This window comes from Notechis scutatus, chromosome 2 (assembly GCF_049901735.1).
Source record: "Notechis scutatus isolate UNSWTSFEM ecotype Mainland chromosome 2, rNotScu1.2, whole genome shotgun sequence".
Lineage (NCBI taxonomy): Eukaryota > Metazoa > Chordata > Lepidosauria > Squamata > Elapidae > Notechis > Notechis scutatus.
In genome coordinates this window covers 77,446,822-77,469,921 of record NC_142010.1, presented here as the reverse complement: position 1 = coordinate 77,469,921, position 23,100 = coordinate 77,446,822, and the positions used below count along the sequence as shown (strand labels likewise).

Below are 23,100 nucleotides of genomic sequence, written 5' to 3'. Positions count from 1 at the left end.
TAGCAAGAACGACTGGTGCCCCTTTCTAAGAATATTTTAAACAATTTTCACATCCTTTTCATGCATGGCGAGTATCCTGATTCAATGTATTTTCATAAACTTTAAGCCCCCGTCATTACATTCAGTGACCTACAAAACATCTGCATAGCAAATGTCCTTTTCTATTCGGCCACTATGGGTGCTTCCAGGCTTGATGGATTCCAATTGCCAGGACCTTCCAGCCTTTGGCATCAGGTTGAGGCAGACCTCTCTACAGCTCATCTTTTAAAAAGCCGGATTTACCAGATAAACTGCTCCACGTCCGATTTATGTCCCGTAGGGCCTGCTTTTCCGAGATGGCTCTCTTTATTTCATCTAGGACTACATTCAGCTCCTTTGACCGCTTGAGGCTTTCCTGTTCTGCAGCATGCAAACGGTCTCTCAGGGCTAGGAACTCTCGCTGGTAGATATCCACAACATCACCTGAAATGAGATGAGAAAAAAGTAGCACTGTTGTAAATGGGAGGAAGGTCATTTGGGGGAGTAATGTTAAAAAATGTACAGTTTTGCAAGTTTTTCATATTCTTTCCAAGAAGGAAGCATGGATCAGGAAGGAGAAAAACATCTTTTTTCTTCTGCTAATTTTGAATGAATAAATGTATTTTGGCCCAGACAGAGACATACTAATTAGAGCAATGGGTTTCCAAATCAAGTAAATTCTAATAAATACATTAGATTCTTTAAAAAAATCTAATATATGTTATTCTATTTATGTTTTGTGCTTCTAGGCAGAAGTTCAGATATGGCAGATCATTTTAGAAACAGCCCACGACAAAGTTATACTGGAGTTAAATGGTTATATATAAACCAGATTCCTTTAAAAGTCACCTTGACCAGCAAGCTTGCCACACAATATATATAATTGCTCTGTCAGAGTACTTATGGGGGGGAAAGCAAGAAGCACAATTAGATATTGCACTAATTTTATTCATTGGTTTAACTATTAATGGTGCACAGGACCAATTATTGGTTCATGCACAGTTAGTTGCAACAGGCTGAGTATAGAGAGGAAAATAATAGCGTGAACAACCAAGGAAAAGAATACAGTTAGAACTGATTTTGGATTATCTCTGAGCATCCCAAATAAGCAGATAAATATCTTCACATAAATACAGCAGTATCTAAGCACAAATTGTCCTGTTTACATGAGCATATATTCAGTTAATACACAATACATTCATGTATGGACAGGTCAGTTGAACTTGATTCTGTATAAGAGACTAGAACCCTGTCTAGTAAATCCTAGCATTTTTAATTTGTCAAAAGAAGTATTTCAGAAAATACTAAATGGTAACTAATTTCTCTTGGATTAAGTTCAAGAAGAGTGAGGATATTATTAAGTTTTTTTTTTAATAAAAAGGAAATGGTGTTCAAAATAAGACAAAGGAGAAACCCCCATATGGTACTGCAAAAAGGCTTTCCTATGACAGGAAAATCATTCTGTAAAACTCAAGAAGTTTTGAGGAGTCAATACAGACCTATTCTTGAAATAACTTTTCAAAAGTGTTCCAAAGTTAAACTAGTTCTCAATATTCAAAGGAGGATTTATTTGTGGTAAATTATATTGTAATTATTATTGCTATAGCACAAATGTGCTTGAGAGTAGCTGTTGGAGAATCACAAAAATGGTCTCTGCAAAAAAATCTAAACAGTCTGTTGTTTATTTCCTAAAGTTATGATACCCTGTGTACAACTTAGGAGTCCAGAATTTTAGCAATGAGCAGTTTAAGAAGAAAGCGGGGAAACCAAGGGACTAAAATAAAATTTTAGGCAAAGGATTTTAATATAAAAAATGTACAAGAGTAAAAAACAAGAGTCCATCATTCCACTATCAGTATTCTGTGGTGGGTTAGCTGTGGCTTAAAAACTGGAGGTGGAAGGTCTGTTTTCCAGGTATGTATGAAATGACAGCTGCTTCACAAGCAGGCCAAGCATAAATAATTAAAGAAAGATCCAGGACCTCAGACTGCCCCCTTAGCCAGATGGGTCACAAGGTAGCTTTTGGAGAAAGAATGGAGTGAGTATTTAATTATTTCTGTAGGCTGTTAAGGATTCTCCTAACTCTGCTAAATATAATAATACTATTGATTTAGCTAGAGGAACATGATGAGCAAAATCAAGTTCACATGATTTTTCAGCAGATGATAGTACATCAGCAACAACTCCTCTCAGCCTTGATTTTATGTTTTACAGTCTTCCTTTTTATCTCCGTTCCTTTTTCCCTGACTTAAATTTAGCTGTGAGTGAAAACCAGAAGACGGCTCTGCCCAGACACTGCTGACATAGAAAAAGGAAGTATACTTCATTCAAAGCATTTATGACCAAGGTAATTCTATGTAATGGAGCATAATCAGATACTTGGTAGCTTCAGCAAAGCTAAAACTAAGGTTCATAGTTGACAAAAAAATGTTATCAACACATTAGCCCTCACTATCCAAACGATTACCATGTTTTCCCAAAAATAAGACCAGGTCTTATATTAATTTTTGCTTTAAAAGATGCATTGGGGCTTATTTTCCAGTTAGACCTTATTTTGGGGGAAATACAGTACTAAATGTGTCCATCTGGCTGACAGATCTTAACTGGGGCTTATTTTGGGGGTAGGGCTTATATTACAAGCATCCTGAAAAATCTAGCTAGGGCTTATTTTCCTGTTGGGTCTTATCTTCAGGAAAACACGGTAGTTAAAGAGTTATTGTATATTCATCCATAAAGAGAATGGTAAAGAAGTTTATTACAGGTGAAATATTTCTAAGATCGACTGTCTCATTTTCTATCTACCTACCTACCTACCTACCTACCTACCTTAGAAAAACAATTGTTTGAAACTCACAACAAAACCTAAACATTAAAAAAAAACATAAAAAGCAGAACAAAAATACTGTGCTTCAGCTGCTCTCCTGGGATTACTGCAACAAGCTCACTCTGCCTCAGTGTCCATTTGAAGTGGAGCTACCTCTTTAGGGCTTTTCAGAAGGCTAAAAAGGTGGCAGTCTGTCAGATTGCTGCATGAAGAGCGTTCACAATGTTTTGCACATTGTATAATTATGACCTGATATGTCTGGCTAACCCTGGTTTATTTGTGGCTTGGGATTTTTTTTTGGGGGGGAAGATCCTCTATCCACAAAATGCACGAAGAACATTTTAGAATGGTCTACAATAGATGTGAAAATCATTTCTGCTGCTAATAAAAATAAATCTAGGAACCCATTGCCCAATCTCCAAGCAAGGAAACCTTTGAGATACCATGCTTGCTGATGGTTCTTCTGAATTTCCCAGAGAAATACAGAATGTAATTCAATTTAAAGAAAGGTTTCTAGAGACTGTGAAGAAATTTATTTTGAAATAAAGTCCAAAGACTTCCCCCAGTTGTATCTTAAGGAACAAAGGGCTTATATAGTGTTGTAAGCAACTACTTCAGCTTTAGTTTATGGACATTAAGGCCACATAGCTGGAAAGATTAAGTTTGATTAAGTCATTTGATATTTCTTCCTCATATTAGTAAATCAACCAACATTCATATATTACTTATACAAGCTATGGCGGGAATGAAAGGGACTCATCCTTGTTACATTAGATCTCTCAGTTGGCTTCCTCTTGATCCCCCTAAACTACCTAAATCCATACCCTATCTTGTTTGGCTTGGATGCAAGTTTGTTTCTTTTGACCCAGATCCTAGTTTAGCTAAAAACCTTGGGTGAGAACTTACACTATTCTACACTATTATTCTCATATTCAATCAAAGGGAGATTTGCAGTATCATCTGCAATGCATATCAATGATACCTGACACTAAACTGGCAGATGACTTTTCCCAACAATTTCATTTTTTTTCTTTTTAATGTTAAATGTATAAGGGAGGAGACTGAGCCCTGAAGCAAACAAAGTGCTGAAGCATATTAGTTATACTTAGTACAAGAAATACAGAATGGGTATTGAATGGCTATTCATTTGAAGCTGGAATTATACTATATTTGATGCTCAATGAGGAGATGCTCCCCTAAGGAGCAGGCTGTGTGTAAGGAGCGTTTTCACCACTTTGGAATTGGTACATCAAATATGGCCTTACCTAGAACAAGGGGGTAATGATAATGGTTCCTCATATACTCTTGTCATCTCCTATATGCATTTTGAAATTCCTTTTACATGGGGCTGGTCTTCAAGGCCATCAACAAAGTGTAGCAACCTACATGCTTATTGGACAATCTAACTACTACCATGTAATGCCACTGCAGTGGCAGCTGCAGTGGCCATTGACATGCTTCAAAGTGCAAGATGAAACTTACTTACATGGGTCAAGGCTTGGATATTTTGGAGTGCCTATCACATATCAACTCTGCCCAGGGCCATAGGCCTAATGAAAATCTCCATCTAACAAGGACTGTGACAAGAGGGGCTGAAGCAAGCATTCTCTGTGGGGGTTCCTCCCCCCCCCACTTCCTCCTCAGGCAAGAGAGGTTCTCATTCTCATGCTTTCCAGAGACTTGTAAACATCTCATTGTTCCAGAAATGCTTTGCAACTTGAAAGCAGTAAGCTCCCAGCATCAGAAGTGCTGTATTACTTGTAATTTTTAAACTATTTTTGTATACTGCTTAGAGTCTCTTAATCTGAAGTATTTTGGAAATTCATAAATAAAATATTGAGAAAGACAGTTCTTCATGAGTGCAAAAGAAAGTGGCTCTTCATAATATTAATAAGTTTAAATTAATGAAGTTGCTAACTTGACTCACAAGATAAATTTTCCAATCTTAAAATTTGATACTGCTTTTATTAGAGCAATACAGTAATATTTACTTGATGAAATTTGCATTTTTGTAAAAAATACAGACTCTGAAATAAAGTCAAGAATGCTATTTTTTCCCTTCCAGATACAAACCCTTGAAAGAGTACAGGAGCACAAATCAAGATTATTTAGCAACATTAAAAAGTTTCAAACCCTTCAGAAGATCTATAGCACATAAAAGTCACTGATTATGTATTGTCTGCCTGTTTCAATATAGTGTTGCATTTTTCATTAAACTGCAAGCTGAGATGCCTACTAAAATATTTCCTTTCATTAACTATAGTAGACACACATCAAATGTGAAACTCTGCTGGTTTGAAAGGTTAAAGGCCCAAATCCTGATCTCGTAGCTCTAGTTTATTTTTGTTTGAATAGTTTTCATTGAAGAATTCTTACAAAGTTAAAAGGATAAACATAGAACAATATAAAGAAACAGATAGAAAAGGAAAAAAAAGCTTTAACTCTATAAAGAGCAAAAAAGTAGAAAACAAAAAACAAAAATAGGTAAAGAAGCATCTTCTAATCTTCACACAATTATAAACATATTTAAAACCATTTATCCTCTTTAAAATTATAAAATAATGTTTGCTTTGATTGCAGTGCAGATGTTAATTATAGGTAGCATTGTAATTATAGAAGATAATATAAACTCTGGGGTTTTTTTTCTGTTATTTTTCCACCCACATGGCAAACAATTGAGATGAAAAATTTATCTTGCTTACTGTAATGCTGGATTTATATTCCGGAAATTGTTTTGAACATTCATGTATATAAGCCAGCATTTTCAAAATCTCAGATAGATCTTTGGCTGAAGTACTTTTTGCAAAGTACACAGTTTACCCTTGACCCAATTGCCTTCTTTTCCAAATTGGCATATTCAACAATCCCACTTATTTTTACTAAGGTCTACTATATAAAACGGTTGGACAAAATTACCCTTCTGATCACTGGACAACAATTAATTTTTTCCTTTAGTAGGAAGGCAGGGCTAAGGAGAAATTGCTGCTATCCTGGGAGCAACAGGAATTGACTTGAACTATGTTGATGTTTGATTATAAGCAACAAATCGTCACGATGCTCAAAACACAGAAAAGTATTTTCCATCTTGTGCTGTCCCAGCCAGTCTATGGGAATTGGATAGTTACTTAGGAATTATGAGCTGTCCTCCACCCACCCTTGCTGTAAACATGGAGCCTGATTCCCAACAACCGCCTTTCGATGTCCAACCTTATGGAGAAGCCACGATACCTCAGAAAGTCTACGACCTCAGAAAGAGTAAGAAGCTTATCGAACCCATGGAAGAACACTTGAAGAACGATTGGCAGCAGCAATATCACTGCTACACATACTCGTGGGTGAAGCTTGAGAAGATCTGTGATGCCTCAATACATAAGCTGCCCCTGAGAAACTCCATACATTGCTAGATGATCTAGATGCCCTTTTCACATGGTGGAGACACAGCAAAAACAACCTCAAGTCCATCCAGTCAAGACTGGGTGACCCCAAACTCCTAACACACATCCAATACTTTGAGGAGTTTCACAAGGAACGCGAAGACTGTGTTGAGGAAAGCAAGACAGCCCTCCAGGCAGCTCTCCACAATGTGCTTCGTAAGGGAGTAGTGTCAAGGGAGCAGGCCACATCCGACAGAGCTCCTTGATCACATGTGTCTTCCTCCCTCCATTCTAAACAGGCTAGATCGCAGGCAGGTTCTAGTGTCTCGTGCCAATTCTCTGCTACCAGCTCTCACCATCCCTCCAGAGCATCCTCCCATCGTAGTGGCGCATCTAAGGCCTCCAAAGCAGCAAGTTACGCCGAAAGAGCTGTAGAAGCCCAAGTTGAAGCTGCAGCAGCAGAGGCAGATTTATGTATTACAACAGAGGTGTTATGGCAGAAAGCTGAAATGGTCAATCAACAAGCTGAAATGGCCAATCAACAAGCAGAAATGGCCAAACAACAAGCAGAAATAGCCAAAACTCAGGCCCAAGTCGAGCTACTCGAACGACAAAGAGAGACAGCAGCAAAAACAGCACGGGCCACAGCAGGGCAGAAGGCAGCCAACGCTGCTTCCCTCAACTTCAACCTCGAAGACTTGGGAGAAGAGAGCCCAGATACACGGGTCAAGGCCTACATAGATGAGCAGTACTCGCTTCGAAACAAGCAGATGGAACCGCCTCAATTGCCTAACAGTCTCCCACAACCAGGGAAACACTGGAATGAATCTCAACCACAGACTTTACACATCAGTTACACAACTGACGTTGTATGACCTAAAGTTCGAGATTTACTTCCCTCCAACATCAAACCTTCCCCAACTGATGCTGTACGTACTAAGGTCCAAGATTCTCTTCCCAGCAACAGCAACCCTACTCCAACGTCTCATGGCCTGCCAGGTGAGCAAATTAGCCCACCAGTGCTCACAACAACTTCTCAACAAGTTGACATGCAACCAATCACAATTGCCACACTCAATCCTCAGGCTAAAGAGTTCTTCTTTCGTTGTTCTCAGGTTCTGAGTACAATGACAATAAATTTATCTTATCTTTATCTTATCTCACCACAACCGCTAAACAACTCTGATGCACAGCATGGAACTTATACCCTACCTCAAAAAGTACTACCTACATATGTGGGGGCAGATGCCGACCTCCTCATAAAGTACTCTCTGGTGAACCACGTACCATCCACAACACATGCCCTCGAGCCAGAACACCACACCTATGATGATGTCATACAAAAAGATGACTTGCCCTCACTGAGAAGTAGCAGAGAACCGTCACTAAGGTGTGGAAGGTTAGACTTAGCAGCCAGTGGTATGTACAAATTCAATGACAAGCCAGGCAGAGAATACCTACTATGGAAGTCTGTTTTCACAAGCACCGCCCAAAGCGAATAGCTGCTTTCCGGTGAAGAACTTAAATTTCTGTTGGCATGGCTAGGACCACGGTCTAGCTACATGGTGAAAAACATTTACATAGGCTTACTTAACGACCCAGACACCGCTCAAAAACGAGCGTGGGATGCTTTGAACCAGAAATATGGTAAAGACACATTGATGGAATACTCACTCCTAGAACGACCGCGCTGCATCCAGACTCCGAGCCGCCACTGCAGATATCTCATAGCCCTCCTTCAAACAAGGAGCCTCAATGTAACACAGAATCATGAAGGGCTCCTTGGCAGACTGCCACACTGCAACCAAAACCAAGGATGAGTGTCAACTGCACAGCACTGTGCGCCGACTCACCATGTCCTCGTTCGTGTCTTCCCATCTGTTTAGCCAAAGTGTGACCTGAAGGACGCCCTGAAGATGCAGTGAAAATGTATGTGCGTATAGACACTCAAAGCACCTGCACCCTGGCCAAACCTGCATTCTTCGACCTCTTTGAGGTGTAACAGAACAAACTTCCTTTCACTGTATCAATATGCCATGGACCAAGAAGCACGGCGGGGAGGAGAGCTACTGGACTCTGCATAGAGTCTTTGGATGGAAGTTCCCAGTTCCCACTACCGCCCGTATTTGAATGTGATGGGGTACCGAATGACCGCAGTCAGATTGCAACATCTGAGGTCATAAGCAGCATGCCTCACCTACAGCACCTGGCTCATCACTTCCCCATTCTATATCCGGAGGCTGATATCCTACTCCTGCTGGGAAATAATTCCCCATGTGCCTTTCTCTTCTCTGAGTCAGTCGGCAGCCCTGTAGTCAGCCCAGTAGCCATCAAATCTCCACTAGGATGGGGGATCGTAGGAATTGTCAGTGACACTCAGATGCAGGCTCCAACCCAGGCAATTGCCTTGGCACCATCAAAAAAAGGAATGACGTTCCAGCCTAAAAGGCTGCCGCCGATCAGTACACATTCGCTAGGACACCCTAAATTACTGCCAACAACCACCAGACATCCACTAAGATGCTCTACACGGGCATATGCCTCCGCAACACCCTTTCCAGCAGCTTCCTGATGCCCTTTGACACCGTGGAAGCAAGAGTACCGTTCCAACCCTAAAAGGCCGCCAGAAGCGATCTCCAAACTTTCATCTTTGCCACCAAGAGTACCTGTACACCCTAAAAGACCACCAGAGGTGACCAGCAGAGGTGCACCAAGAGGCCGAACTTGAAGATTGAACCTCAAGCTTTGCATGCTTTGCTTTGTTTGATGCTTTATTAATGTTTACTGTTTTTCTCTTAGTTATACAGCTGTTTATCTTAATTATAAAGTTATACGCTACTCAGTATTACTGTTTACTGATTATCTTAGTTTAGTTATTTTTTTTCCTCTTCTCTTAATAGTGGAATTTACAATTCCAGGTGGGGAGTGTGCTGTCCCAGCCAGTCTATGGGAATTGGATAGTTACTTAGGAAGTATGAGCTATCCCCTTAAGGGAATGCATCATGGTAAATGTAGTTAAAGGTATGCATCATGGGAAATGTAGTTCATGTCATGTGGCCACATCTGTAATCCTGATTGGTCACTAAATTGACCCTCAAGGGGTTGGGGGAGGTTTCCCTCCATTCTTGCCTGGACTCATGAACTGATAGTAGCTTTTTCTACCGCTACGAGATGGGTTAGGAGATAACCATCTTTTACCTGCAAGGCTGATATACAAAGGATTGGTCATTAAAGAAGAACTTCATCACAAATGTGAGTTATGAAGATACCTGATGTACCAATAAATGTACTTTGTTATGGATGTTTTGTGGAATCTATCTATCTGCATCTGCACAGCTACAAATCCACCTCTGTGCAAGAGACAGAAAACATCTTTTATAGACAATTCCCTCCCCCTCTTTTTTTTGGAAGGGGATCTACTGGTAAATGGAAGGAAGCTTATGATAAATCCAATTACCATTCTAGGTTACTGAAGTAAGTTGATACTTTACTACAGGGATATGTCACAATATTTCTCTAGCAATGAGGGCTGAGGACTTTATTACGGCACATTTCATACCTATTACTGCATCTGTAATAGTGTATGTGAGAATGACCTTGGCAGACAGAAGGAAGTTCTACAGCCTAGGCAATAGTCTGATAAGAGGCAGCTCAGTCCTAACATGGCGGGGAGAAAGCATGAGAGGCATTTCAAAAGGAATTCTCTCAAACTTTCTGGAGACTAAAAGAAGAGGAGAAGAGAAATACTTTCAGTCATGCAAGACTCTTTGATGTAACCTTACAATAAATAGGATTGTAGGTCATCCTCGAGTTACAATTGTAATTTGGAACTGCTGACACTAAGTGATGTGGTTGTAAAGTATGTGACTGCATACTTAGTGACTTAGCAACATGAAACGCAAGACATATGGGTCATTAAGCAGAGGGAGCCCCAGATAAGAAGTGAGAAGAGTGGGGGCTGGCACAGGGGGTTGGAGGCCTTGGGAGTCCTGGTGGAACCTGCATACAAATTGGGGCAGAGGGTTACTGTAGTGGTGCAAGTGGTATGAATCAGAAAGACTGGGGAAGGACGGTACGGTGTGTGTGTGTTAAGTATAGGAATGTTGTCACTAGTGAAACATTCTTTTTTCTAACAGCTAATATATGGGCTATTGACCAGCCCTCCTGGTCCAAAAAAGCTGATAAAATGATTTTCTGGATGTGCTTGAGATATATTTTATGTGTCCTATACCTGTCTGACTTTTCTAAGGCATGTTCCTAAGCATAAGATAGAATTGGATAGAAGTTAGGCAGTATAATTTTTTGCGACAAAGAAATATGAGCTCACCTTAGACCATTACTAAGTGGTAATCTCTCTAGCTCCTGTATTCTCCTGGTTAATGTTATAGTCACCAGGAATACTCTTTTCCTCATTAGTACTATAAGTGGGATCTGCCTGATGACTTACATAGATGACTTCCATTAGGAAGGTAATGTATATAACAGAGGTAAATAAGGGCGAATGCTTAGGGATGTGAGAGGTAGAAGTCCTAGGGAACATAATTTAGCTAACAGAAAGCTACTCACAGTCATTTCAGAAACTGCATTTGTGCAAAATGCTAAGTTCAAATGGGATGGGATTTTTTTTGGTTCAACCAGGGCAGAACTGCAGTCAATATTTAGTATACTGTATGAACCAGGCCACCAATTTAAGCTATAATATGTTTTATTTCTTTTCTTTATACTATATTACATGAACATAGGCCTGGCGTTTCATTAAGCCACATTAGCCATTATGAATCCAGAATGAAACTAGAACTAAATTTGGTGATATAGTTTGAAGAAATGTGTTATTGAGCAGTATACAATACTGTTCTCTAGCACTGTTATGTTTGGAGAATAAGGAGACCAGACATCTGACCAGTGACTTCAACTCTTTTATAATAACAGGAATCAGAATGGAACAGAGCAATACTATGGGCAGCAGTAACCCTTTTATAGGGTTAGCTGCTGCCTTATTAACCAATGAAAATGTGCAACAGGTTCCAACTACTGACCAATAAGGACAGTCCCAAAAGTGGCCAATCAGGGACTGGTTCTGGCCCAATCCCAAGTTGTTGTATAAGGACCAATCAAGTGTGCAGGTTTTCAACCCCTAATTTGCATTTAGGTTATTCACTTTTATTGATTCACAACACCCCTCCCCTTGGGTTCCGTTTGAGGAGCTGTGATAAAATCCTCAAGATAGGCAGGCCGTTTGGTCTGCCTGGATGATTCGAGCTCCACGGGTTTTGTCCAATGTCCGGTTCGGTGGAGCGTTTGGATGACCATTGTTAAGTTCTATTTCGCTGCACGGCGAATCCGTACTTGCATTCACTGTGGTTGTCTCTGCTGCTGTGTGTTTCTTGAGGGTTTTGCAGTTCGTTTCCCCGTATTAAAGTTCCTGAAAACATCAACTCCCTCCCTTCACGTTCGGTGCTTCGCTGGGCTGTAGGGCTCCCGTTGACCTGCTATTGGTTGTATCAAAGTCAATTCCCTCGATACTCCCTCCCCTTGAGTTGTTGAACCGGGAAGTCATGGCCGCTGGGTGGTAATCTCGATCGGAGTTGGTCTATGTGGCGTTTCCACACCCTCCCATCGTCTGTTAGCAGGCGGTAGATCTAGGCCCGGTGAGGTGGGTAACAGTTGCGGGTATCCATAAGCGGGTCGCCGGAAAAGTTTTGGCAAAGATTAAATCGCCTACCTTAAATTCCCGGCATTTGCTGCTGGGCGAAGGTTTTCTGGTGCGGCGGGGTGGAGCGGTCAAGGTGCGATCGTATTTTCTGCCCCATAAGAAGTTCAGCGGGTGTTTTGTTGGTCACGCGCTGTGGGGCGTGATGTGCTGCAATAAGAGGATTCGATTGATTTTCTCGATGTTGCCAAATTCCATTTTATGCAGGGTCTTTTTCACAAATTGTACCATGCGTTCTGCCGTCCATTCACCGCAGGGTGGCGGGCGAGGTCAGCGCATGGCGGATGCCCGATCAGCCAGATATTGTTCAAAGGGCAATGCAGTGAACTGCGGGCGTTGTCGAGACCAACACGTCCGGAAACCCGTGCGTGAGTCGGTTGTAGTTGTGTGCATTCGATGAATCTCGAGCCAGTTAGAATGGCGTCGACAGTAATCAGGAAAGTGTGACCTTTGGTAGGCCCCGCAAAGTCAATATGAATACGGGACCACGGTCCCCTCGGTGTTCCCATTCAGTTGGGCTTGCTTTGGTGGGGCGTTGCTGGCGTCCTGGCAGCGTTGGCACGTAGCGACCCAGGCCTCGATTCTTTTGTTGATTCCCGGCCACCAAGCGTAGCTGCGTGCGAGTGATTTCATCCGCACAATGCCGGATGTCCCTCATGCAATACCGCCAGCACAGTCTGTTGCAATTTGGCAGGGATTACAACTCGATCGCCCCACAAGATACAGCCTTTTTGGGAAAACAGCTCGGTTTGGCGGGCTTTGAAGGCGCCCATTCAGGTGCAATTTGGTCCGTCGGCCACCCTCGTTCAACCAGCGTAGTATGTGTTGCAGAACTGGGTCACGTTTCGTTTCAAAAGCAATGTCTCTAGCCGTCAAGGGTGGTGCCTGTAGAGTTTCAATCTGTAGTGTTGAGAGGGTTGGGGCTGGATCCACAACAGCGTCTGGGAGCGGTGTTCTGCTCAATGCATCGGCGTGGAGAATCGATTTCCCGGGCGGTGCTGCAAAGTGTAGTTGTAGGCCGCCAGGAATTCAGACCACGAGTCATTCTGGGGACAATATATACGGGGTTGGTTTATTACCGCAATGATCCCCAGTAGCGGTTTATGATCAGTGATTATTGTAAATGCGCGGCCATAAACATATTAGGTGAAATCTTTTAACTGCAGCAACAATAGCTAAAGCTTCTTTGTCCAGCTGACTATAATTTCGTTCAGCTTTAGCTAAGGTTCGCGAAAAAAAACGCAATGGGGGCTTCCGCTCCGTTTGGTAACACGTGGGCCAGAATTGCCCCAACCCCAAAGGGTGATCGTCACGTGATAGTGAGCGGCAGAGTCTCGTTGTACTGCATAAGTACTGAATCAGAAGTTAGCAATTTCTTTACTTGTTGGAAAGCATGTTGTTCCGTTGTCCCCAAACCCACGTTGCTTTTTGTCTAATAGTCTATGCAATGGTTCAGCTACTGTTGCTTTGTGGGGTAAAAACACATTATAGAAATTGATAAGTCAAGGCAGCCTGTAGGTCTGCCTTGTTCCTAGGAGTGGGTGCCTTTTAATTGCTCGTAATTTGTCTTCAGTGGGATGAATTCCTTGGCTGTCAGGAGGTATCCCAAAAATTCTACTTTTCGGTACATAAGTGGCATTTATCTTTTTTTACTCTGAGGCCTGCATTTTGGAATCTTCGTAAAACCTCTCTGAGTCGTTTTTCTAAACTGTCTTTGTTAGGTGCGGCGATGAGTACATCGTCGAAATATGGGACAACACCTTTTATCCTTGTAACAACCTTTCCATTAAGCTCTGGAAGATTCCAGGGACGCTTACTCGGTGGGCGGTTGCATTTAAATGCGCCCCTATGTGTTACGATCGTTTGCGCCTCGGCTGTGGTTGGTTCTACAGGCAATTGTTGATACGCCTGGGCTAAATCTAGTTTGGCGAAAACTTTCCCGCCGCCAGAGAATGGAGTAAGTGTTGCACTACGGTACTGGATAAGCACTTTGCTGCAGTGCGTGGTTTAATGTGGCCGGTAGTCTCCGCAAATTCTTAAGAGACCCATCAGGCTTGATAGGCGTTACTATTGGGGTTTCCCAATGGCGTGGTCGGTGGGTTCCAGTACGCCCTGCGCTATCAGCTTATCGAGTTGTTCGTCGATTTTAGGTTTTAAAGTGACGGCACCCGGCAGCGGCTTAAGGCGGATGGGTGCTATTTCAGGGTTCAAGTTAAGCGAGATTGGGGTCCCCTTATACTTGCCTAGTCCGTTCGCGAAAGCGTCTTGGAATTCTTGCGCAGTGCTTCCTCCCAATCGACGCTTTCGGCCTTGTGGACTCCGGCTACAGTGATTCGGCGGCCTGAACCATTGTAGGCCTGAGGAACTGGCCTGTCTCGATCCAGACAGTCAGTGGTAGTGCGGCGGTGCGGTCCTTGAAAGTGACCTGGAATCTGCGGGACCCGGCGGCGGGAATTCGGTTGCCCTGATAGTCTTTGAGTATAACCCTCAGAGGTTAAGGTCTTGGCGGCGAATCGTTGGAAGGAGCTGTTGGGCGTTTTCCACGACACCATAGAGAGGAAGATCCGAGTCTACCTCCATCACGCAAGAGTTTGTTTTTGATGGCGACCTTTACTCGGATTTTCCGGCATCAAGGATGTGGCGTGGCCTATGGTGATTGTTTGGTGGGTCTCTTCCTGCCTGGTTTCCTCACGCCTGGTGGAAGTGGTGGGCGGCTTGTTTCTGTAGCAGTGGTTCACTTTTTCTCGGTGTGTGCCGAAGAATCCGGAAGACTGGAATTCGGCCTGTCGGGGTTTGGAGTTCTGTTTGCTTCTGCAAACCTTTGCGATGTGACCGCGTCTCCCGCAATGGCGGCAAAGTGCGTCAAGGAATTTGCAGCCGGATCGTGGGTGATTCGCTCCACAGCCGGCACACGGTCGAAATGAGTGTTGTGAGGACTGCTCTCTCTCCGTTCGAAGTCGGTTGACCTCTTCCTCATCGCTGTCGGACGGGGACTCTAGTCTTCGTGGTGGGTTGATACCGGTGTCTCTGAGCGGTGAGGTATCAGTGGCGAGTTTACGTGGCGGTGCGTTGGTGCGGCGCATTTGGGCTGCTGACTTCTTTGTCGCCTCTGCTGCCGAGGCTTCTTTAGAGGGCATCGGTGAGGCTGATGTCCCCCTTAGCCATAATTTTGCTCTGGATAGCGCCGTCTTCTAGGCCCAGAACCAAGCGGTCCCGGAGGAGCTTCTTCAAGTCGGCGAACCCGCAGAGGCCTCCTAGGTTCCGGAGGTCCGCGATGTAATTGGCAAGGCTTTCGTCCTTCCGTTGATCCCTCTGGTAATATTCGTGTCTTCTTACTAGGGTTGGTGCGGAGCGCGTAGTGAGCCCGTAAGTAGCGGCTCGAGGGCGTCCCAGTCCATTTCTTTTACCTCTGCTGGCTTGGCAAGCGACTTTGCCATTTTAAACACGGTTGGCCCACAATGCGTTAGAAAGATAGCTCTTTTTTGCGGTTGTTGCATCTTTCAAATTGTTAGTTTCAGAAACATCTGGAACCGATCCATGTAGGCCTCCGTCTTCGGTCTCTGGATTGAATGGAGCGGGTGGTGCGGCACCGCTGGCCATGTTGCCGTTGATGGTGCGTGTTTGACCACGTGCTCTGTAGGTTGCTCTGTAGGTTTAGTCAGCTCTTCGGTCTCCGTATCCCACCTTCGTCGCCAGTGTTATGTTTGGAGAATAAGGAGACCAGACATCTGACCAGTGACTTCAACTCTTTTATAATAACAGGAATCAGAATGGAACAGAGCAATACTATGGGCAGCAGTAACCCTTTTATAGGGTTAGCTGCTGCCTTATTAACCAATGAAAATGTGCAACAGGTTCCAACTACTGACCAATAAGGACAGTCCCAAGGTGGCCAATCAGGGACTGGTTCTGGCCCAATCCCAAGTTGTTGTATAAGGACCAATCAAGTGTGCAGGTTTTCAACCCCTAATTTGCATTTAGGTTATTCACTTTTATTGATTCACAACAAGCACCATAACATACAAGTAGGAGAGGAAATGAAAAAAAATACCAAATATGTCCAAAATACCAAAAAGAAGAGCATCTTAAGAGTTAAGTACAATACTAAAAAAAAGGTTTTTTCAATCACAGAATACACTACTTCAAGAAAGAGTCCATACATATAAAAAGATCTGGAGCACATCAAGCAAAGTATTTTGCAAGTTAGTGAATGAACTGTACCGACTTGAAAACCTACGCATCTGACATTGTTCCAGGTTTTGCAGCTTGGCACGTTTGCTACTTAGCTTTTAGTGTCTTGAATTTCAAAGCAAACATTCACCAAAATATCTCCAGCCACCTGGCTAATATATTACTGAACTATTTACACAAAAAGATCTGGCAGACCTTGGACCCTGAAGGAATAGTTCTTCAGTAGGATCAAGAACTCTGTCCATGGCAACAGAGTAGTGTCCTTGATCTAAATTATTCACACCTAATTATTGATCTTTTTTCATTTCATATATACTTTATTTAAACATATAAATAGTCCAGGTGAAAATATTGCAGTTGCAATGTCCTGGCTTGTTTCAGAAATATTAACCTCAATCTAATAAACTTTCTAAAATAGATCCTCTGGACCGTTACAGAAAATTTAAAACACATGACAGAGAAAATTCGGGAACCCAAACCAGCAAGAACAATAGTGAACAGCTCATTGTACTTTTCAATCTTGTTGCATGCTGTTTAATGTACTCCTTTAACAAATTAAAATCTGGTACAGCGATATAACAGGGATAAAAATCAGGAATTGGACATAGAAGGTGACCCTGGTCTACCATTTCCTTTTCCAGCCTTTCCTCCATAATGGCAAAATATCATGTATGTATCGCCTCCCAATTAAGTATAGCTTCCACTCATGCAGATTAAAAGAAGAATTTGAATAATGTGCAAAGGACGGTAAGCTTATATTTAAATAGTGTTATAAAAGCTGCTATATGGAAAAGGGCTGAGAATGGCAGAAAGTAGCTTGTCTCAAACCAACCAGCAGGTTCATGACTAAGGCAATGATGGAGGAAGAACCTTGTGCTTTTGCTGGAATCAGCTGGTGTGGCTTGTTTCTGAGAATGTCTTAGGAACATCTTAGGATTTGTCTCTTGAAAATATTGAAATATAACTTTAAAAGACGATTACATAAACTTTATGACATTTTAAACAATGAAGTTGCAATTTCAAGGCATTCACAAATCAAGCAGGACTTAAAAAGAGTCAAAAGTTCATTAATTAATCCAACTATACTCAATAGGAATCCAGGCTGCTTGTTCAAGACCAGAAACAGATCTTAGGCAAAGAACATCTTTTAAAAACCCTTTGTTCAGTTAGATAATCATACCATATTTTATGCTTCAGCATTAAATTTAGACCAGGTAATTTACATAAACCAAAAAAATACAATGTATTATTTGTGAGTCAAAGGTAATCACCACAAATAAATCCATTTTTGGAGGTAATAAAAATTTACTTTTACAATTACAAAAAATTGTATGATTATTTTGAGCTAGAAAGCAAACCCTAGCTAGCTGTCCAAAGACAGTTCTGCTTGCATATTCATAAATCTGAAAGGAATCCTACAAAATTAAAGCTTGACTTCTGAGGTTAGCAGTGGAATTGTCAATTTTCTTAAAACTCAAGGAATTACTTTACAGTAATAAATTAGATACGTAAGTCACGACTATTCTACTTCCAGCTTCTTATGAAAATATTGTCAAGCTGCTCTTAGTAGTTTTAGCTATTTTTTTCAATGCTATTATATAAGAGCAGGAAGACAATTCTGTAAAAAAAGCCATGTATAATATAATTTTAGTAGATTGGTGCACATTGTACTGAGTAATATACCATTCAAATGACCAATAAGAATTTAATTTCAATCAACAAAATGTTTTTCAAACATTAACCTTCAAACCTACCAAAGTACAGCATGATTAAGATAGTAACCAACCAGTACAGCTTTCTACAAAAATGCTTACACTTTTTGTGCAGATAGACTTCTTGCCTCAAAGCTTAGCATACGAAATGCCTAAAACCAGGGGCTGGATTCTACCGGTTCAGACCAGTTCTATAGAACCATTTGTTACGATTCTGCGCAGTTCGGAGAACCGGTAAATCGTATCCCTGGCTGGCCCCAGCTTTCTCCACCCACCCCTCCCCTCCCCCTGCATGCCCAACATTGCTGACTACATTCTCCCCCACACAGACACTCCTTAAAGTTTTTTTTCCTACCAATGATCAGTTGTTCCAAAGAACAGCTGTGCTGGGATCCCCCTTTCTGTCATCCTGCTTCACCCAGGAGGCTTCCCTGAGGCCCAGGAGACAAAAGGGGGCACAGGGGGCTGTGCGCCCTCCCTGATCCATTTTTGGCCTTTTGGGCCTCAGAGAAGCCTCCTGGGAGCAAAAACGCCCCCCCCCCCAGGCTTCCCTGAGGCCCAGGAGGCCAAAAAATGTGGGGGGTTGTTCAAAAAAAAAAGAAAGAAGCCATGCCCACTCAGTCACATGGCCATGCCCACCTAGCCACGCTCACCTAGCCACGCCCACAGAACCAGTTGTAAAAATATTTGCATCCCACCCCTGCCTGAAACTGATGAGAACATATGTGAAACTTTGGGTTACTATATCTAAATTAGTTGTCTGGACTGAATGTCCAGTCTCTTCTTAAAAACCTCCAGTGATGAAGCATCCACAACTTCTGTGAGCAAGCTGTTCACTGGTTAACTGTCTTCGCTATCAGGAAGTTTCTCCTTAATTCCAGCTTGCTTCTCTCCTTGATTAGTTTCTTGTCCTGCTTACAGGTGCTTTGGTAAATAAAATAACCCCTTCTTCTTTGTGGCAACCTCTCAGATACTGGAATACTTCTATCATTCCCCCTACTCCTTCTTTTCTCTAGACTAGCCAACCCAAATCCTGCGACTGTTCTTCATATGTTTTAGTCTCCAGGCCCTTAATCATCTTAGTTGCTCTTCTTTGCACTTTTCCCAAAGTCTCAACATCTTTTTTGTACTGTGGTGACCAAAACTGGATGCAGTATTTCAGATGTAGCCTTACTAAGGCTTAAAATCAGTACTAATACTTCATGTGATTTTGATTCTATGTCTCTATTTAAACAACTAAGGACTGCATTAGCTTTTCTGGCTGCTGCCACACACATTACTGACTCATATTTAAATGATCATCTACTAGGACTCAAAGGTCCTTCTCACAGTTAGGTTTTGCCTAATCTGTACTTGTACCTTTGGTTTTTACTTCCCAGGTGTAAAAGCTTGCTTTTCTCCACATTAAATTTCATGTTGTTGAATAGGACTCTTTGTTTAAGCCTGTCAAGATCTTTTGGGATCCTGAGCTTGTCTTCTGGGGTGTTGGTTAGTCCTGCCAGCTTGGTGTCATCTGCAGATTTGATAAGTTCCCCTTCTATTTCCTCATCTAAGTCATTTATGAAGATATTGAAAAGTATAGGGCCACCTCACTGCTTACTTCTCCCATGTAGATGTAGTACCATTAAAGATGACTCATTGAGTGTGGTTAGTCAGCCAGTTACTATTTCATCTGGTGGTGATACTGTCTATGCTACATTTTTCTAGTTTCCCAAGAAGTAGTTTGTGATCTACTTTGTCGAATGCTGTACTGAAGTCTAAGTATACTATCTCCAAAACATTTTGCTGGTCTGCTAGTTTAGTCAAGTTGGTCTAATTTAGTCAAGCTGCAAGTTGCACAGGACAGCCACAGTAAAGCAAATGTAAGATAAAATAATATATCTTATATTAGAATTTATTTCCCAAAAGCACATATATAAATGGGTTTAATTTAGACTTAAAAGATAACTTCTACTATCTCTCACACTAGACTTCATTATAACTTTAGTGCCCTCCAGATATCTAAGACAACAATCCACAAAATCCAGTCCATTGGCCATTCTGACTATAAAGGATATAAAGTCCAGAACATTTGGAGAATCCATTATTATCTAAATGATTATAAATTAAGACCCACTTATTTTGTTGATACTAAGAAAGCCTTTCTTCTTTGGTTGGTATCTTAAAACAGCATTATTAGCTCTTCATTGAAAGTATCGTTATTCAAGCACTTCAAAAGATTTTGTTTTATTTGTGGATTTATTGAAAGAAAAAGTAGATTATAGTATCATGGCAATTTATTTATTTCAAGAAAGTTAGTGCTCAGCCAGTGACTCACCACAAAGTCTGCAAAAAGGGAACACAGTCTCAAATCAAATCAACTTCAGCTGGAGGTGATGGAGAATTTGGAATAAACCATTCCAGAAACGTGAAAGAGGGTAGCATAGGTAAAATTCCTAAGGCTCTGCAAGTACACGTTACATCAGTTTGAAATGGAATGATGTACTGAAGATGATGAGCAAACACCGCTTTAAGAAAAGTTAGTATATAGATTCAAATTAAATTAAATTAAATTTTAAATAAGAAAATCTGACCTTTGAAAAATATCACGTCTAATAGTCTCTCTTTCCAACCTCCTCTAAAATACTTCTTAAACTTCAAAGTTACTGAATATTTTTTTTACTTTTGCAAACTCCTGCATACCATTTGACATTCTACAGATTACTGTAATATGTTTAGCAGACATCATTTAAAAAGAGAGGATATTTTTCCAGAAAGAAAAACCCCTCTGCCTAAGACTGTTCTGAAATGGCCATTTTCCATGAGCAAGAATGTATTTTTAAAATTCAATCATTCAAAAGAAAAGAAATCATTTTAATTTATAGACACAAAGTAAAGTAAAACAGGAACATTGTGTACAGGCAAAGAATAATATCAGTGCTTGCCTATTATCCCAAATTATTAATTTCACATGGGAATGTGTTGGTGTATTAAATGTTTGGTAATAAATTGTGCAAAGTATTTGGCATTTTCTACTTGAGCATTTACAAATGGATATTAGCAACCATGAAATTTTCAAGTAAGTATTTCTTTAGCTTAAGTACAATCATAACAGAGAAATGAAAAATACTGGTTTGAGCTTAGTGTATTTATCTGAAAAGTCAACTATTTTTTCCAAATAATGTTCCCAAATGGAAGGATTATTTTTGATGAATTGAGAATATAGTAAGAAGGATAGACATATTTTTGAAATATTTACTTTGGTGGGAGAGTAATCTTAAATTCTGCATTTTCTTCCTTTGGATATAGTTTTCAGTGCTACACATATTCTAGTAAACACCTAATCAAACCTGAGAAAATATACAAGAGCAATATTTTGTCTTTGTTTTTTTAATTTATAAACTAAGCATCCAGCCTATTACTGCTGTAAAATGGGTACAATAAAAAAACAAAACAAGCAATACAAAGCTATAGCATGAAATGTTTACAGTAGCACTACAGAATGTCAAAATAGCCTACAGAACAGTCTTTACTACCAATCTAAATCTGTGCAAGCAACTTCCAATGTTATTACTCTTTTGGTGTTCAATGCAAAAACAAAAAAGGGACAAAAGCAACAAACAAACTAAAAAATCCAGCCTGAAGTGTTAAAATTTGTTTTTCTATCATGGAAACCATTATTGTGGAAAAGAATTTACCCAATGAATTCTGATTGTTGTAGAGCTGTTAATTATGTAGAACAGCTAGCAGCACACCAGTTAAAAGACAATTGTCAATTCTTGTAATACAGATTAAATTGACTCTTGTCTTGTCCAATACATCTCTTAGATGTACAATTGCTAGCTTTGTTTGCTTCCTGCCAAAGTATGCAACTTCATTTAATTTATCTAGAAACATTTCCTGAATTCAAGGCAATGCTATTTGTTTTGCTGGCACCAGATCAGATACAGGATGAACTCTGAGAGGCAGAATGGGTAACAACATGGACTTAAGCATTCTTGCCTGACATAGTTGACATACAGGTGAAACTCAAAAAATTAGAATATCGTGCAAAAGTTCATTTATTTCAGTAATGCAACTTAAAAGGTGAACCTAATATATGAGATAGACTCATTACATGCAAAGCAAGACAGTTCAAGCCGTGATTTGTCATATTTGTGATTATTATGGCTTATAGCTCGTGAAAACCCCAAATCCACAATCTCAGAAAATTAGAATATTACATGCAATCAATAAAACAAAGATTGTACATAGAACAATATCGGACCTCTGAAAAGTATAAGCATGCATATGTACTCAGTACTTGGTTTGGGCCCCTTTTGCAGCAATTACTGCTTCAATGCGGCGTGGCATGGAAGCTATCAGCCTGTGGCACTGCTGAGGTGTTATAGAAGACCAGGATGCTTCAATAGCAGCCTTCAGCTCTTCTGCATTGTTTGGTCTCATGTCTCTCATCTTTCTCTTGGCAATGCCCATAGATTCTCTATGGGGTTCAGGTCAGGTGAGTTTGCTGGACAATCAAGCACAATAATCCCACGGTCATTGAACCAGGTTTTGGTGCTTTTGGCAGCGTGGGCAGGTGCCAAGTCCTGCTGGAAAATGAAGTCAGCATCCTCATAAAGCTCGTCTGCGGAAGGAAGCATGAAGTGCTCCAAAATCTCCTGGTAGATGGCTGCGTTGACCCTGGACTTAATGAAGCACAGTGGACCAACACCAGCAGATGACATGGCTCCCCAAATCAACACAGATTGTGGAAACTTCACACTGGACTTCAAGCATCTTGCAATGTGCCTCTCCATTCTTCCTCCAGACTCTGGGTCCTTGGTTTCCAAATGAGATGCAAAAGTTGCTCTCATCAGAAAAGAGGACTTTGGACCACTGAGCAACAGACCAGTTCTGTTCTTTAGCCCAGGTAAGATGCTTCTGATGTTGTTTGTTGTTCAGGAGCGGCTTGACAAGAGGAATATGACATTTGAAGCCCATGTCCAGGATCCGTCTGTGTGTGGTGGCTCTTGATGCACTAACTCCAGCCTCAGTCCACTCCTTGTGAAAGTCCCAACACTTTTGAATGGCCTTTTCCTGACAATCCTCTCCAGGCTGTGGTCATCCCTGCTGCTTGTGTACCTTTTTCTTCCACATAACTTTCTATTAATGTGCTTTGATACAGCACTTTGGGAACAATTTCCAATTCACTCGTTTGCAATTACCTTTTGAGGCTTTCCCTCCTTATGGAGAGTGTCAATGATAGTTTTCTGCACAACTGTCAGGTCAGCAGTTTTTCCCATGATTGTG

The 23,100-nt window shown here is 41.2% G+C and overlaps 1 protein-coding gene across 1 annotated transcript in view; it reads right to left on the bottom strand.

Moving 5' to 3' along the window:
• MGAT4B (alpha-1,3-mannosyl-glycoprotein 4-beta-N-acetylglucosaminyltransferase B) overlaps positions 1 to 23,100 on the bottom strand; it is a 115,837-nt gene that overhangs the window by 40,871 nt on the left and 51,866 nt on the right. The window contains exon 2 of the mRNA XM_026686389.2: positions 283 to 462. Coding sequence (XP_026542174.2) covers positions 283 to 462 — 180 coding nt within the window. The remainder of the gene's footprint in view (positions 1 to 282; positions 463 to 23,100) is intronic.